The sequence below is a fragment of the Rhynchophorus ferrugineus genome, unplaced genomic scaffold, assembly GCF_030347505.1.
Source record: "Rhynchophorus ferrugineus isolate W39M unplaced genomic scaffold, kcgeb_rfMv2 rfM8, whole genome shotgun sequence".
Classification (NCBI taxonomy): domain Eukaryota; kingdom Metazoa; phylum Arthropoda; class Insecta; order Coleoptera; family Curculionidae; genus Rhynchophorus; species Rhynchophorus ferrugineus.
Window position 1 is genome coordinate 32082607 of NW_027472587.1, and position 18201 is coordinate 32100807.

Here is an 18201-nt window from a genome sequence, read left to right on the forward strand (position 1 = left end):
GTAAGTTCTTCTGAAAACGCGTTTGTTCGTAAGCTGGTCGACATGCTGGGAGCTTAGCACCGCGGCACCGCTAACCTCCCCTTTTCCAGTCTAAAACGACCTAATCCGTTGCTGCAATGCGGCAGCATCTAGTCGTGTTCGTATTCTAACTCAAGTTCGTGAATCTATAGTTAGTTTCACTATTTGTTATTTCGCGGGGTCCTTATGTCCAATAATGGCTGCCCGGTTGGCAGGTGCCATATCCCCAGATTTAATGCAGTAGCAGTAGCGACCCACAGGGGTCAGCCATAAGGCGGTTTCGGCTTAGTGTAGTATAGCCCAGAATCAGTCCCACATAACTCGGTCCAACCTGTCACACCAGGGTAAGTCTCCTCGACCAGATATGCATCTAGCATTCCCCCGTCTGGTTTGAAAAAAGTGACCAGGAGAAAATTGAGAAGGAATGGCGGTGAAGTTGTGATATATCACTACATAGTATAAAACAAAGTCGCCTTTTCTGTCCCTATATCCCTATATGCGCTTAAATCTTTAAAACTACGCAACGGATTTTGATGCGTTTTTTTTTTAATAGATAGAGTGGTTCAAGAGGAAGGTTCATACGTATAATACATGCATAATATACTAAGGCAACATTGCTAATTTTAGAGGTTTCTAACGTGATGTCGTAAATTAACCTATTTTTTAGGCTTATTTAGCAATTAGCAAAAACGCTGCCTAACCCTACGAGTTAGATCAAATTAATGTACTACAGTATTGTACACCATAAAAAGGTCTACAAAAAAGTCGGCGATGGTATATGTTTATCTTTTAGGGATAACCCACAATAACCATTTTTATTGTTTACTTTTTACGTGAGAAAATGGCTTATTTACGAAGCTATTTTAAGCAATACGGCATTAATCCTTATCGAATTAAGTACCTTAAATACAGTGTGCAATTAATATAGATCAATATGGTTCCTTACAGCATGTAAATTAAACAAATATTTTCGGAGATATTACAAATTTAAAAATTTGCGTTTAAAAATGTGTAATGTAATAAAAATTGTATGAATTTAGATATTCCAAAGATAGCAGGAAATCTTCATAGTAAGTATAGGGGAAGAGGAATTGTTTTACTCCAAATTTAATGCGTGCAGGCCAAGGGCAGTAATGAATGAACCAAAAATACTGGATCGATTTTAATCATGTTTTCATTGAGTGACATAGGCATATATATTTTATGCCCGTGCAAAATCGGAGCGGGCCGCTATGTTTTTATATACAACGTTCATATTTTTTCTGTAGTGTATTTAATTTAGTATCAGCATTGCACCCGTGCGAAGCCGGATCGGGTCGCTAGTTTACTATATAACCCTGATCTTATGTCCGGCTACTGCATGTTCCAACCTTTACAAAATGATTTTGATGGTGCAAAGTTACATTAAAAAGCTATTTTATAATTATTTGTATATATTTACTTGAAAGCCTTAAAAACTAATTAAATTATTTTTTACAATCCAACATAATCTACAAAGACAATTTGGTCCATATTTTATTATTTATTCGTGTTTTATTTCTCTTTTTCAGTTCATTATTTGGATTAATCATTAATTTTTATACCTTGAAAATATATTTTAAAGGCGTCAGACTTTATAATCATACTTTACAACTCTATTTTGATATTTTTAAGTGCTTTGCTCACTTAAATTTAATGAATTTAATACATGCACATCAACATCTCTCGTCTGGCCGTAAGTTAATAAAAAAGTTTACTATCGTGGAATTTTAGAAAGTTGTTGGCTTGACCTGAATATTGCTCCATTGTTGTTTGACAGCAACTATTACCAAATTGTAATTTATTTCGGCCATCTACCCCAAGGCACCTATGTTGTTATTGGGTTAGTTGTCGGCTAAATCAAATTATCTGGTTCTAATTTCAATAAAAAGCAGGAACAAAAAACTGTATAAAAAACTATAGAGTTTCTATTCTTAGGTGTTTAGAAAATTTTAATTAATTTGATCTATCATATAATAGATGTGCATATTCAGGTAAAATATACGGTTATTATGAATGATATTAGGCCAAGGAAGATATATAAAAATAAATGGTATTAGGGTCATGTGTTTATGAAAATGTCACATTCATTTCATTGTTTGAAATGTACATGGACGTATATTCAAAATAGATTAAAAATTAGTTTCAGCATGACTGAAAATACATACATATGGTCTATTCGAAGCAGCAGTGACTCACGTCATCAATATGTGCATGTCGAAAGTTGTAAATTCGTTTTACAGTCGGACAATATTTTCCTTCCCATTTTATTCTATTTAAAATGAGATAGAATGATGTTTGACTAGTACGAACATGTAACTGAATGATCTTGCAAAAGTCGTCCGTTTGTTAAACGTCTGCGCAATTCTTCAAAATATTATAACTAACTGCCTATTATAAACTGTCAAACGTTGTTTTAACGCTTTGTTTTAATACATTTCAAATTCATTGGATGTCCTCTCTTGCCAGTACAATGTGTTAGAGAGGTAAGCATTTTTACTGTTAAATAGTAGTTGGTGCCTTTTTTATTGAAAATATTTTTCAGCGTACGACAGCTGCACTGAATAGTATGGCCACGGTCAATAAAATATCTCAAAAAATGGAAAACAAGATAACCTTAAATTCACCAAAACAGTCATGCGGAACGGGTGACGAATGAAGATCAGCTGGATGTTAGCTGTATCAGACAAAAATTGTTAGTCTGGAAAGTATCCATTAAAAACTGAAAGTTATGCAGCTATTTGAGGCATGTAGAACATCCCTTCATGCACTTTTGGGTAATATGGGATTTAAGAGATATAAAGATAACCTATGAAGGGCTTTAATGGTATTTTTAGACATTGTTTTTAAAAGAATACGATTTTTAAAAGCATATATCAAAATTAAGGAAGAATTATTATATTAATTTGCACATTTAAATGAGACACGGATATTTCAGAAGGGTACATTGGGATAAATATGGTGTAGAGAAAACAAAAGTTGATGGAAAAAAGTAAACGTTGGAATAACTATCGATTAGGTTTTGTTACTCACAATATTTATTAATAATTCATTACAGGCATATAGTTTTTCATGCTGGAATCAGGAATGGTTTTATTGCTGGTGGAGAATTAGTATTTTCCTCTAAGTGAGTACCATAGAGTAATGATCCATAACTTGTTTCTGCAGAGGTTTGAAAATCAGCTTTTAGAGAACTTGGAGGAACCTGGAACCATATCATAGAACACTGGTGGAGATGCCAATAAGTGCATCAACAAAGGTTGCAATTAAGTAATGGCTTAAAGAACATCAAATAAGTTTTGAATAAACCGTGTTAAAAATGAACTATTTTAAATTTTTACATTAAATATAAATGAAATATTTAATTTTATTTTATATAATTTACTTTTTTAGAAATAAGTCTGAGAAAAGATACGTATTAGATCAGATTGCTCATATTTATATCATATTGCAAAGAATTATTACAATAGACATTCAGGTCGAGAAGGATTTTCAAACCAGAACTGTATGGATTAATATACTTTAATTTTACGAAATTCTGTTTTAGAGTGTTAAAGCTTTACGTGTGTTATTGTTCAGAATATACATGAACGTGTGATTAAAACGTATGAGGAGAGAAATAATATTAACTCTTTTGCAGATACGGCAAATGCTTTAAGGAGAATACAGTGATTAAATGTAGTTTTATCAAGAAAGATGTATACAGGTAATAACAGAATAAACTAAGGAGAAATATACTAATATCCAAATGACTTTACAAGAAAACATTGCATCGAAAGAACCAAGAAATAAGTGTAAAATTTAAATATGCTCTCTAACGAAAGTAAAATACATTACGTAAATATACACCTGTTAATTAAATGGATTAGGTCTTCGGGGGATACCACTACATAAAAAAGCGCACCCAAAACTCTACCTAGTGTGGAAAAAGTTCAATGTAAATATAATAAAACAACTTTAACGTATAAATTAAGTCCGTTCGATAATATATACATTAGATGTACTATACTGTTAAAATAAATTATATTAGATAACTTTTTTTTAATTATTTTATTTAGATTAGAATTTTGTTATATGTCAAAGTCAAAATGTACTAAAACTCATTAACAACGTCATCAATTCGGACCACGTTGCTTCACTGCTGTTTTGGATAGAATATAGTTATATATAAATGCAGAAATATGTTTGTCTTCCTCGATTTTTTTACAAATATTTGTCGACTTTAACAACTGGCCAGCCAGGACGCGATTTACCTTTAAGACCAACATTCACTAAAAAATCATCACTAAAAAACATGATGGAAAAAAACTTTGTTGAATCTACAAAATCTAATATATGACGCTAAATCTATATCTATAATATTCTGTGGATCTGTAAAATATTCTATAATATTTTTTTCTATAATATTTCTATATAATTCTATAATATTTCCTATAATATTCTGTGGACCTGTAAAATATCCTATATTATGGATTCTGTAAATAATTAGTATTAGAGATATTATAGCTTTTCTCCAATCTTTTATATGTAACAATAGGTGCTTTAAATGCATATTAAAATTAAATTAAAAGAAAATGATATCGTACAATGTGGCAAAGAAAACATTTTTATACAGAATTATATAATGCCCAAACATATATTTTGAACAACACATATTTCCAGAACACTTAGACTAATTAAGGCAAGTATTTCGCTCGGTAGTATATCGGGCCCCATTCTTTACGTGCTCCATATATGTGACATTTCACAGCAATTAGACGCTGCTATTACCACGTTCGCTGATAACCCGGCATCGCTAGAAGTAATAATAATATATTTGAACGACATCTACGTTGCAATTACGGAAACAAAATAAGTTAGCTTCATAACATCAGGATCAATTATCTGTCTATAAAGTGCACGAAGGGGAAACACGTGTTGGTTGTTTACGGAAGAATTAATTAAGTAAATCCAGTTTTCATTGGTTTTTTAATAAAATATCGCATAGAGTAACAATACTAACTACATTTGGATGAATCTTGATACAAAACTTTATTGGAAGATATTGTTATTACAAAGATAGTAATAGAACTCTAATCAGAATATAAAAAAATTAATTGGTTATTTGTAGCGTTGGGAACTTTCAACTGAAATTTACTATCCGCAATTTGACTGTTTAAGTCGCTACTTTTGGTTCCACTCAATTTACTACTTTTTACTAGTTACTGTTTTAGTCGACTGTTTTCAGTCGCTATTTTCGGCCTGACTGATTTTGTTACCATTTACTATCGATTGTTTCTGTCGTGTACTATTAGTTATTATTTTTGGTTCTACCAGTTTCATTCGACTGATTTTTAACATTCGGGTGGCTCTGTCGTCCTAGCCGCGACCTTGACAAAAATGCACCGAATTTATGCTTATATAGATTTTTTGTAATATATATAGTTTTATGATTTTATTCGTAGTTTACTTGTAAATAACAATATAATGTTTATTGTTTTAGAAAATCATTCCTTGATCGAAAAAAATAGTAGAAGTGGTGATTTTCTTGGTGATTTACTAGGTACAATTTTTGGAAGAAAATTACATTAGTTTGACATTTTAAATATTTTTTAACACTATAGGGTGTCATTTCATCATTATGTATGAAACTAGTACTAGTATATGTATGAATTTTTGTACATAAATCGTAGTTAAAGCGTAATTAATGTAAAATCGATCCATTTTTGAAACAAGTTACTAGAATCGACGAAAATAAAATGGAAATAGATAGCAGTTAATCCTTGGAGAAGTTTGGCAAACGGCTAAAAAAACCAAAAGAAAGAAAAGATCGCGCTAAGAAAGATACTGTTAAGTACTTGATGGTACTGAAAAGGAATTATCCATCATGAGTTGGTCGAACTAACAGTTAACACACTTTAGTGACTAGGGGACACAACTTAAGATCGATACCACAATTCCATTCCTGGATAACGTCATCACCTAGGTCTCCACTTCGACCGACAAATCCACAAAACAATCCAGAGAGGTTTAGGTATAGCAAACCTGCTATCTTATCTGATCTGCACTCCTAGCAGACTTCCCATCTCCATCAAATGCTTGTTTTATAAGATATTAATTCGGTCCATACTCCTTTACGGATCTAATGTCTACTTCAAGTTTCTTACACCCAACCAGGTTAAACGGCTTCAAGTTTTCCAAACCAAGTTCCTCAGGAGAATCCTAAACGTTTCGTGGTTTTTTGGTTGAGCACATTACAAAGATAATAAGAGATTTCGAATTAGAATATAAAAAAATGTATTGGCTATTTATAGCGTTGGGAACTTTCGACTGAAATTAACTTTAATTAAAATACGATAAAGTTTTTGTTGGGTATTATTCCATTCCATAGAAAGATTCCATTCTTTTTTACAGATCCACAGAACATTCAAATATAAAAGTAATTCTACTCTAGAATGAAATTAGTAATTGCATGTTAATAGTATTCATGCGCTAGTTTTTTAACTATCGACTGTTTTGCCACTATCGATTGTTTCGACTGTTTTCAGTCGATAGTTCCCAAAGGTAGTTGTTTGGTAGAATAGTTAAATTATCCCTACATAATAAGTTGATAATTTACAAGATGTTACGGAAACCGATGGACGTCAATTATGAGGACATTTTGCGAGAATTATTATCAACATAATATAAGCATTTTTATATAAGCATATTGTGGATATACCCAGATACTATAGGAACAATTATTAATTTCTAATTAATCGAATTTCTATTATTATATTATTTTTGTATTGTTTGTCACCGACTTAAAACTAATTTTTATTTAGTTATTACAAAGATTATTACGTACATATTTTATTTTGAAACTTTTTTTTGCCTTAAAAGTCTAGGTTTGATTATTTTTTACTTTGTTCTTCCGGTTCTATATTTATTTTTTAAAGTCGGTTCAATTTATTTTGTAAAAATATCTTATTATTTAATTTTATCAGAGATTGCGTAAGAACCAATGAGCGTCCTAAATAAATACGTAGATTTAAGTCTCTATAGAGACAAATTCTAAGTTCAATACAGTCAAGTTCTAGAACTATCAGAAGTTTTTTACATCTTAATACCATTTTTTTGCAACCTTCATTTCGGTATAACATCAAAACAATTTATACTGATTTTTAATGCCAACAAGGGATGTTAATGAAGACTAGGTGTACTGTTACATATCTGAAGATATCATTCGGCCTATTCTAATATTTGGTTTACCAATTTTTCTTCTTATAGAAAATAGAATCTACATAAAAGAAGAATGTAACTGAAGCATGAATGAAATTGTTGATTATGATTTTGAATTATCTTAATTAAGATATAAATAATAATTGAGTAACCAACAACAAAAGGATTCGTATGAATGAAGTTTTGGTTTGAAGCTTGATCTAAAAATTACGGTGAAAAAATATCCCATTACTACAAGTAATTTTCAAAAATGTCCTGAAGATTCAATGGGTTATGAATAGTATTGTCAATAATTCAACAATCATATTTTAACAATACCCAATTATATTATTGTATTAAAAAATCATTACGTTATTATTATGTCATTTTTATGGATAAGCTTGTATCGGTGGTATTTTATACTTTGGATAATACTTTTAAAAACAATCTAAATATTAATATCACTCTACATTTTATTGATTACGACGGTGCGGAGTGTTTATGTTAAGCCTGAATGGCAAATGCGAATCTGTGAATGCCAACAAGTCACCACATCAACCCTTAAAATAAAATAGTTTTGAAGTGAACCAAAAGCTTTTGCTATTTTCAACCCATCATATTTATAGATTGAAGAAAATATTCTCGATATTTCCTTATAAATATCATTAAACTTGCATCAATAGTATCTTTTGTAATAGTTAGTAATAGTTTGAAAGGTAACATCTTATATAACATTTAGATATAAAGGTAGCCTTTCCTTTAATCAGTCAGATATTGTGTTTTCATCTCACACATCTTTATGGAGCTGAACATTGACTATAAAATGATTTTGAACTATTTACATAAAACTGAATACTAAAACGCTCTATACTTGACTTTAATTATTATTTAATTTAACTATTAATAGTGAAAAATATAATAGACCGAGTTTCCATTCACTAAACGTAATACAGTCATTTTTGGAATCAATGATTACAGCAGATGAATGCATTAGGCATGACAATAATGCGCGAAAAAGATCCTGGAAAAAGATCCGAGGATGGGAAAAGCTTCATAAACGGCAGTAAAGTCTGCGGTGACGCCAATGATTTCATTTATCAATGTAAGTCTAGCTAAACCGAGTAATTCAACTATCTATTTTCAATAATTAATATTAGAGATCAGAAAAAAGTTTTCCACTAGAACAATGCAAGTCCACACACATCTCTAGCTATTTTGAAAAAAAGATTGGCTGGGAGGTAGTGATATATTCATTGTATGATTTGGTTCTTGCGAAATTGCCATGTGTTTCAATCTTTAAAAGTTTCAAAAGAGACTTGTAAAAATGACTTTTCGTCCAAAAAGCAGAGTTTCACATTAGCGGAATTATGGTTTTGTCAGAAAACATATTTCATTTAAATTTATATGAATAAATTAACTTTGAAAGACATGAATGTGTTGCGTTTGTGAAATCTAACATGAAAGCGTCACTTATCTAAATTGTAGAAGTTATCATCGATAATAATGGAGCATATTTACGCAGCACACTATTATAAAAGCAGTCGATGTTTTTAAAGAAAATTCAAACTAAAATATTAAAAACTTCCAATTTATTTAGGTAAGTTAAATTCATTTACCTTATTCGAGACGTGGCACCTTGATAATGGAATAACCGACGTAAATGATATATATCCAATAAAAAGATTCGCGTGAGTCCATCTTTGGAATTAGCTAACCTCTGTAAAAGTAAAGCATTGTAGGGATTTGTGCTAGTACGGATTGTTTTAGTATAATTAAGTTATCAGGTCCTAAGGAATGCTAGAAGCGGGATTTATTTTTTTTAAGATTTCAATTATAGATAACAGAGGGCAGAACAACATTACGCATTGATTGAATCGCTAATCAGTCGTAATGTTATAGTACTTAAGAAGCTTTCGACATTTTTAAGGGGGTATGTCACTATACATTTTTTATCGTATTAAAGAAAAGTTATAACAAACTTATTTTGAAAAAATTTGACAAAGACATTTTTGAATTGTTTCTTTATTCCGCTTATAAATTAGTTTTAAAGGATTTTTTCATTTGAAGCTTTATTGTGAAAAATCAGTACAATGTATTTTATTCAAACTACTCTATCGATTTCAATGTTTCTCTTCATCTTAATTTTAATTTATGAATACCACCTCGAAATAACAATACATATATATATATATATATATATATATATATATATATATATACATATGTATATAAATTAAAATTAGGATGAAGAGAAAGAATATATATATGAGGCTATTCATAGATCCATTTTTCGGTATCTTCATAAGATGTAAAGCACTGCCCAGATAGGTTACAACTCCTGTGTTGAAGCAAGTAATAATAAGAACAATCAAGGTCTGGAGAATACGACGGGTGGGGTAGAACTGTCGATTTTAATGTTTCTAAGTATGTTTTTACCGATTTTGCAATATTTGGTAAAGAATGGTATTGTTGTATTTTTGCTCGTATTTTGGGCATTTTCCGTATAGTTCTCGACTGAAACGCACCAACAGCAGTCGATAGCGGTCCCCATTGATGGTTTCATTAGGTATTGGTAGCTTATGGTGTACCATACCAAAATAATTTCACCCAATACGGAGCTTAGAAATGGATATTCGGCTTTGCCACTAATGTTGATGCATGATCAGGTGTCCCCTTGATATTTTTCGTTTTGGATTATAGTAATAGATTTTATCACCAATAACAGTACCATTCAGAAAACCTTTCCGATTTTGAGGTTGAAGTAACATTACATGATCAAACTATGCCTATCAATATCTATTGGTTTCAATTCAAACTTCACAAAATATCCAAGTTTTTGGATCATTTCCATGGTTTTCAAGCGGTTGGAAATGGTTTCTTGTCTTTCTCCTAACAATTCGGAATCTTCTTTTTGCATTTGACATCGTTAAGTAATGCTTTCAAATCCCCAAAATGTTGGCTGCCGAAAACGCAATTTGTCTTCGGTGTCAAAATCGCCACCTTAAGAACGTCAAAATCAGTATTCACATGTTGGAATTCATGGCGCATGTTTTCCGTAAGATTCGCACGGCATTTCATGATATGGAATGAAAATACTGGAACTGAAACACTGGAATTTTTTCTGGTTCACATTTAAAAGTTGACGAATTGACAAAGGTGTATACTAAAAAGTGAAGCCTCTCAGTAAGGCTTCAACAGGGTTACAAATGTACTCAAATTTTACATAGTAATAACATTTGATGTAAATCCTATATACTAATAGGCGTAATAATTTGATGTGTATTCAAGTTTTCAAGTAATTTCAAGTACATCGATTTAGTAGAACTTGAGCTATGATGTTAGCCATCTCGAATAAAGTAGCCGTAGAATAAAGTCTCGTATTTAGATGCTGCGTACCTAAAACAGCTATGTGTCCAAAAATATTTTATATTTTGAAAAATCCTTTTAAGGGTATAATCTTAAGGGGTCCAGAATTGACAATATAAAAAAAATTATTTTTTAAAAATTTATAGACTAGAATAGCCCCTTAATAAGTAAAAGAAGTTGATCTATGAAAATACCATATGCTAAAATTACTTTTTTTTACGTCCACAAATGAAAAATTAACACCCCTTTTTTTCTACAGCAATTCATGTTTTGCCTAATTTTTAAACTGTCCCTTTTTAGGGTGATCTAATTTCCATTATCGACCATTCGAGGTCATACGGGCATACAAAGAAGGTTGAAAAATAATGCTCCACTAACAAACAGCAATTTTTATTTGGCCTGTAAGTATATTGTAAGGGTCGACGACTTGACATCGATATGGTTATTGTTGTTATTCCACTTTGCCCAGCTCGCCTGTTTTTCCAGACAGATATACGATATCTCCGGTCTTGAAGATCTTTGTGACGTTCTTAACACCCACAATGCAGGGGAGTCCGTACTCTCTGGCCACAACAGCGCCTGTAAAAGAATACACTTAGACAAATTACTTTAATTGCATTCAGAAAAATAACGAGTCAAGAGTCATCTAAAATATAGTATTACGTGCTTGCCTGTATTCTGATCGTTTTTTTTTTCACTTTTAAAGAGGATTTATTGAGAAATATTAGTACAACATATATTAATTAAAATATTTTGCGTGATTTTTTACAATTGTTTACCATATTTTTATCCATTTTGGACCATCTCGGTGGTAAGCAGAAAGTGTCATGTTCGATGAGTACGCTGGGTATGCAGAACCTTGAGCTAGTATGGTATATAGTGTGATCTAGCGTTATCATGTAAGATAATGACATTACACGACAGGCTACTCTTGGCTGATGTTTTTTTGCAACAATACGTTGTTCAATTTGCCCATAGGATGTAGGCAGACATTTGCGGTAACAGTTTCATGCAGTTATAGCTGATATGCATAGAATTACTTTATGGTCATTAATATTCTACTTTGATGTCGACGCCGATGGTTCTCCTGAATTAACGCAAATGTTTTTGTGCTCGGGATTATGTTGGTAAATTCACTTCTTATTGACAGTTACTACATACCACTGAATATTTTTCAATTTTAGTTAACACGCAATGAAATATATATGTCAAAATGGTATTTTCAGTCAATGCGTTTGGAAGCCAATTTCCCTCCTTTGGGATCTTTATCATTGCATGTAAATGTCTTGAAATAGTTGATTTATCAATTGCTAAGCTTGTTACCGCGTAACTATTGTCAATTATTGGAGTCATATATATTCTGAAGAAAATTTAGAATATCGCACGAAATGGCGTTCTCGACATTTAAAAATATCTCGGCTGGAGTTCCACAAGGTAGCGTCTTAGGACCTTTCCTGTATTTGCTCTACACTGCTGACATTACAACAACAAAAGAAACACTTCTTGGAATCTTTGCTGACGACACAATTATTATGGCAAAAGATATATCTCTATCTAGGGCAATAAAAAAAGTGTGAACGTTAATTTTGCTTTGAGGCGAAATAATAAAAACTTAATTATATCACTCAAGGATGCCCGATTCCTCAAAATTCGACAAAAAGCAAAACACATTAGAACCAAAATAAAACAACTATACTGGTTAGTCGGAAGATACTCTCAACTTGATCTAAATCAAAGATGTTGATCTATAATACAAATATAAAGCCAATTTGGACCTATGGGGTGCAAATATGGGGTTACACTAAAAATTCAAATCAACAAGTAATACAACGCTGTCAAAACAAGGTTTTTCGATTGATTACTAATGCCTATCGCTATGTAGCCAATGAAGAACAGCACGATGACCTGGAAATCAAATGGATTTGCGAAGTTATCCAAGCTTTCGCTTTGAAACATGAAAGAAGTTTACTAAATCATACTAACGTGGAAGCAATACAACTACTGGACAGCGCACAGGATGTCAGGAGATTGAAGCGAACAAAACCATACGAACTTATATAAAGTGTATACATTTAGTGTAAACTATAGCTACAAGTTAATAATTAATAAATAATTATAATTTTATAATTGTGGAATACATATTGATGTATTTTCTCCCACTCGTCTTGCTTGTTAATTAATCCAAGTATATAGGAAAAGTAGTAATAAATTAATTGTAAATTAAGATTGTACTAAGCGTATCTAATAAAGATGTTATAAAAAAATGCTAAGCTGTCTGAAAATCTTGTGAGTGATTTTGGCTAAGTTTTCGTCTAATAAGTCTTAGGATTCATTGATATTTTTTGGCACATTATTGTTATTGACATCTAAATCACCACTTTTAAATCGTTGAAACCAAAATTAACAATTGGACATGGAGCAAAATTACTATAGGTTTCTGCAAGTATTTCGAAATTAATGTAAAAATTTTGAGGACCATTGTTTACATTGATGCCCATCACATCACTCATATGGATCAGAATACATGCAAGCACCTAATAGCTACGTAAAATATCCGAGTTTGATTGCAGTTGACTCTGATTATGCACGTTTAATTTTATATGTGCAAAAGTAACTGGTTTTAATAATACATCTTTAATAGTTAGATGAATTTTTTTGTATCGACTATATTAAAAGCAGTAAAGATATGCATACTTTTAGAGTGAGCAGCAATGATACTTAGAGCATCGAAAGTATATGAAGAGTTCCTTATTTTCAATCATTATTCCTTTATTCCCATTTTTTCTCAAACGGGCTTCATCTTTACATGGTCTACCCATTGTAATATTAAATAAAATAACTGCATAATTGTAACAAAACAATTGAACCGATTTAAAAATTAAAAAATAATCAAACTTAGATTTTTAACGCAAGAAACCTTTCAAGTATGTACATAATAATCGTTGTAATAACTAAATCAAAATAAACAAAAACCTTATTTAACCTATCTACTACACGTATTTTATATTCTACTATATACACACACAATTTAGCTTAATACCTAACTAAATCTATTTATCTGTTTACAATATTATTTTAACTACTACCAACTGATCAGTTTGAAGTCGGTGCCGAGACTAAAAAATGTAAAAAGGATAATATAATTATGTCACATATACAAAAAAAAATTAACCACAAAACAAATCCAAATAAATATAACTGTTTAGGTTCGGCACCGACTTCAAAGTAATCAGTTGGTAGTATTTAAAATAATGTTGTAAATAGATAAATAGGTTCAGGTAGGTATTAAGCCAAATTTTATGTATATAGTAGAATATAAAATGCGTGTAGTAGATGTTGTTTATTTTTAGTTAGTTATTACAACGATTATAATGTACATACTTTATTTTGAATCGTTTTTTTCTTGTGTTAAAAATCTAGGCTTGATTATTTTTTAATTTTTAGAAGAACTTATTTATTTTTTGAAGTCGGTTCAATTTTTTTGTCAAATTTTTTTTCTGGCCGTCCTCATTAAGGAGCGACGATGGTAGCGGTATATATTTTGTTGCGAATATAAATTCTACGACATTAAAAAACTTTTTGAGAATTAATGGAGGAGTATAGTAACATTGACTCTTCGACATACGTTTGACAAAACTTAAAAAAAAGCGACTAAAACTTGCACATATAATGGACTCGTTAAGAAAAAGTCATTATAAAAGTTTTGTAAATTTCCGGATGCTTCAGAAGAATCAGCTCAACTCGGGACCACAAAGTACTTTCCGCTACAACTTTACGCCGAGTTGCATATAGTCGTAACCTGCAGCTTCCTGATTACTATATTATTCGTTATACTAAGTTTATAAAACTTTTGATCGAAAAAACTTTTTCAAATCTAACCTTGGCCCAGTATTTTCTTGTGAATTAATGTTAAAACGTACCACGTATATGAATGGAAAGTTTTATATTGCCAAAAATATATAGGGTGGAGAAAATAATGTTGAGGAAAAATTAATTTGTAGATAATTTGAAAGGCACATACTTAAGATAATTATGATTCCCTACTATAGGGCGTTTTTAAGGTAATTATCCATAAAATATTTTAGATATAAAGCTAATATCATTTGTTAATTCAGTCAAAAGTTATTGCGCTTTGAATATTGATATTCCACTTGTACTGTCCTCAGTGTTCAGCAAGTCGATGATATTAATTTAAATATCGAGGTAGTCCGACATATTTGATCTTGTGATATGGATATGGCACCAAAGTATAAATCATAAAACAATTTCGAATCATTTACATAAAACTTGATATCAAAAGAGGCTGGATACTTAGATTCTACATGAAGTAATAGCAAAAAAACAATGGGTCGATTATCCATTCATTAATCTTAATTGAAACGAAACAAAATCATTGGATTTTGGGATAAGAAAGTCAGTAATGGCCATACTGTTAATTTCACTCCGTACTATCAGCAGTTAAAGTTCACTGAAAAACACAAACTACATACATCTTTAGCCATTCAGTAAATATTGAGAGATAATGGCTGGGAAGAAGTTTTGGTGTTTCCACCGTACAGAGTGGACTTTACCTCGCCCGACTATCATTTGTTTTATTTTTTTGGCCTGGAACCGGAAAGGTGAATCCTGTTACGGATACCTGGTCGGGAAGACCCGCAGGAATAAGCGAGTTGGACTGGTTATGTGGAGATTACCCCTGGGCTTCCCACTAAACCCCACCCAGCTGATCACATCAGCACATCAGCTGATCCAATGACCCTAACTGATAATTCTTACTGTTAGTAAGGAGGGTGTCCGTAACCGGTAACACCGTTAAGAGGCACAAGGCACCAGACAAGAATGTGGCGTCGTTATCGTCACGCAGCTGGCGATACATGAGTTAATCGCTCGCCGGAGAAGGTCGAGACAATTTGGAGTTAGAGCACGACGGGGAAGTGTCGGCTGTGATAGAATAAGACCACGAAGAGCCGAATGAGTTATTGTCCTAAAATATCGGCCAGCTCGGTAATACATCTATTGTCCGAGGGACGAAGAGTGGAGAAATATCTCGAGTAGAGCTCGGATATAAAATTGTGAACTTGGAGGACGCCTGTTTCTCTACGAATTTGATTGTTCCTGACGAACCAGGGGACATTGATTATTCTCCTGAGAATTTTGTTTTGAAAGACTTGAATACATTTCACCTGCCTAGGCTTTAAGACGCGAAGTGCTTGGTGCAAAACGATTCTTGTGAAAGAAGATAGCCTGGGTTTTCTGTGGGTTGACCTGCAACCTACAGAAATGTAACCACTGGACCGTTTTATCGAGTTGTTTTTGGAGTCTGCGTCGGATGTACTCTTGAAAAAGCAAAGTAAGCAGTGTCGTCTGCGTAAAAAGCTGCCTCAACTTGTGGTCTCCTAGGTATATCTGAAAGAAAAATATTAAATAGAGCGGGTGCCAGGGTGGAGCCTTGTGGAATTCCTGCGCCGATGGTTTTCCGACTAGAGAGACCTGGAAACTGGGAATCTGTAATCTTCACCTGGAACGATCGTCCTGACAGAAATGATTTGATAAGAGCTGTTAGGTCATCAGGTAGACCTAATCGGATGGATTTCGCCACTAAGCCTTCATGTCAAACTTTGTCAAAGACTTTGGTTAGGTCCAAGAAGACCGCTCCAACTCTTTCACGTTGGTTAACAGCACAGTTCATTTTTGCGGCCAACCGATGGGTCTGATGAACGGCTGAGTGTTTGGCGCGGAACCCGAATTGCTCATCTGGAATGATATTGTTTGTCTTCGTGAAATTATTAAGAGCATAAAGAATTGCTCTTTCAGCAAGCTTGGAAATGGAACTTAGTAGGCTGATAGGTCTGTAGTTAGAAGGTGACGACTTAGCTTCTTTTTTGGGGATAACTGCGATGAATGCATGTTTCCATGTGGATGGAAAGTGTTGTAGCCTCAGAATGGCGTTGATAATATTACTTAGTTCGGCGAGCTGCTTGTAGGGAAGATTTTTGATTTGGGCTATCGAAATATTATCGAAGGTATTTTAGGAGTGACTAGATGGTTTAAAAGATAACTCGGCGGAACATGAGAACGAACGGAGTTGGCCTTCCGAATGATTTCGTCGTTCTCAGCAGCATTTATATTTGTAGCAGGAGGGCGGCATTCCATTTGTTCTGATCTCTGCAATGAGCTTTTAATTGGGTGAGTTTGTAGCTGGATTCAAAGGAGGTTTGTAAAAATTACTTAGTTTAATTAGCAGAAAAGCAAAAGTTAAAGAGTTAATAGATCAAAACGAAATTACTTTCACTTTTAAGCGTTTAAGTCATAATTTAAAAATTCGAAATTATATTTTTGAGAATTGAATATATAATTATTATATTATATATAATTAAAACTGAATTTATATTTATTAATATTAAACTTATTTTTTTGTATAGCAACTTAAATAATATACGTTTCAAGGAAGCTGTCCCGTTCATTAATTAAGATATAATTGAATACTAACCGTGTGATATTAATCCTCCTAGTTCTGTAACGACTCCGGATAGCATTGGGAAATAGGGAGACCATCCAATGTCAGTGGAATACGTAATTAGAATGTCACCTGTAATGTAATACAATGATTAGTTAATTAATTAACCAGTTATACTTTTTTTATGGAGTAATCAATCAATTAGCAATTAAAATTGTTTGTAATGATTCTTAAACTAATATTCATAAATTTTATGTATTCTTGGATTACGTCTTTTAAAAGACAGCAAAAGAAATATTAAAACAAGATATATTTTGCGTACAATTTGCGGGTAATTTTCTAAATTGGACGCTGGTAAGATATTTGTCGATATTTCGGCGCTGTTAATTTAGGAAAAAAAAATGACGATAATACTTAATCCATTAAATTGCCATTTACGGCGCAAAAAAGCTGATCTAAATAAATTACTGAAATTTATTCGTTCTGTAAATTAAATATTTTATTATCAGTTGTTACATTTATTACTTGAAATAGTTCTTTCATGTAATTTATAATACAGCTGCAACTATCCTTATATACAGTCTGTTCCATGTTATTTTATATATACGTCAATTATATTTGTGACATCGAAACGTCACAATGTTGCCGCATCAACTATGAATTTTAGTTCAGTTTGGCTTTGACATACAACAAAATTCTAATCTAAATAAGGCAATTCAACAAAAATGTTATCAAATATAATTTATTTTAACATTATAGTACATCTGAAAACTACAGTTAATTATACAGCTACAATAGTTTAGAGATTAGAGTTATAACCTCTTATCATTTCTGATTTCAAGAATTTTGCAAACGTCTGACAACCGGACGACTTTGACAGGCTCATTCGTTTACGTATTCGAACTAATCAGACAGCATTGTGTCTCTTTTGAATTAGAATAAAATGAGAAGGAAAATATTGTCTGGTTCTAAAACGAATTTAAAAATTGCGACAGGCAATACATTAAACATCTTAATGACGTATATAAAAAAACTCTGAATAGACTATACTCGGTTTGTGTATGATGACTTGTGATTTTAATTAGCTGGCGGCTATATTGTCCCCATTGTTAGCGTTTATGCTTTAATTTCTACATGGTTACAATTTAAACATGACAACATAG

The 18201-nt window shown here is 32.0% G+C and overlaps 2 protein-coding genes across 2 annotated transcripts in view; one reads left to right on the forward strand and one right to left on the reverse strand.

Moving 5' to 3' along the window:
* The window catches only part of LOC143200986 (follicle-stimulating hormone receptor), a 233562-nt gene that overhangs the window by 50958 nt on the left and 164403 nt on the right, over positions 1 to 18201 (forward strand). The gene's annotated exons all lie outside the window — the stretch shown is intronic.
* LOC143200983 (rifampicin phosphotransferase) overlaps positions 10956 to 18201 on the reverse strand; it is an 84374-nt gene continuing 77128 nt past the window's right edge. The window contains exons 28-29 of the mRNA XM_076411798.1: positions 17072 to 17170; positions 10956 to 11160 (exon numbers count right to left, since the gene is read on the reverse strand). Of these exons, the coding sequence (XP_076267913.1) occupies positions 11033 to 11160; positions 17072 to 17170 (227 nt within the window). The 3' untranslated portion in view covers positions 10956 to 11032. The remainder of the gene's footprint in view (positions 11161 to 17071; positions 17171 to 18201) is intronic.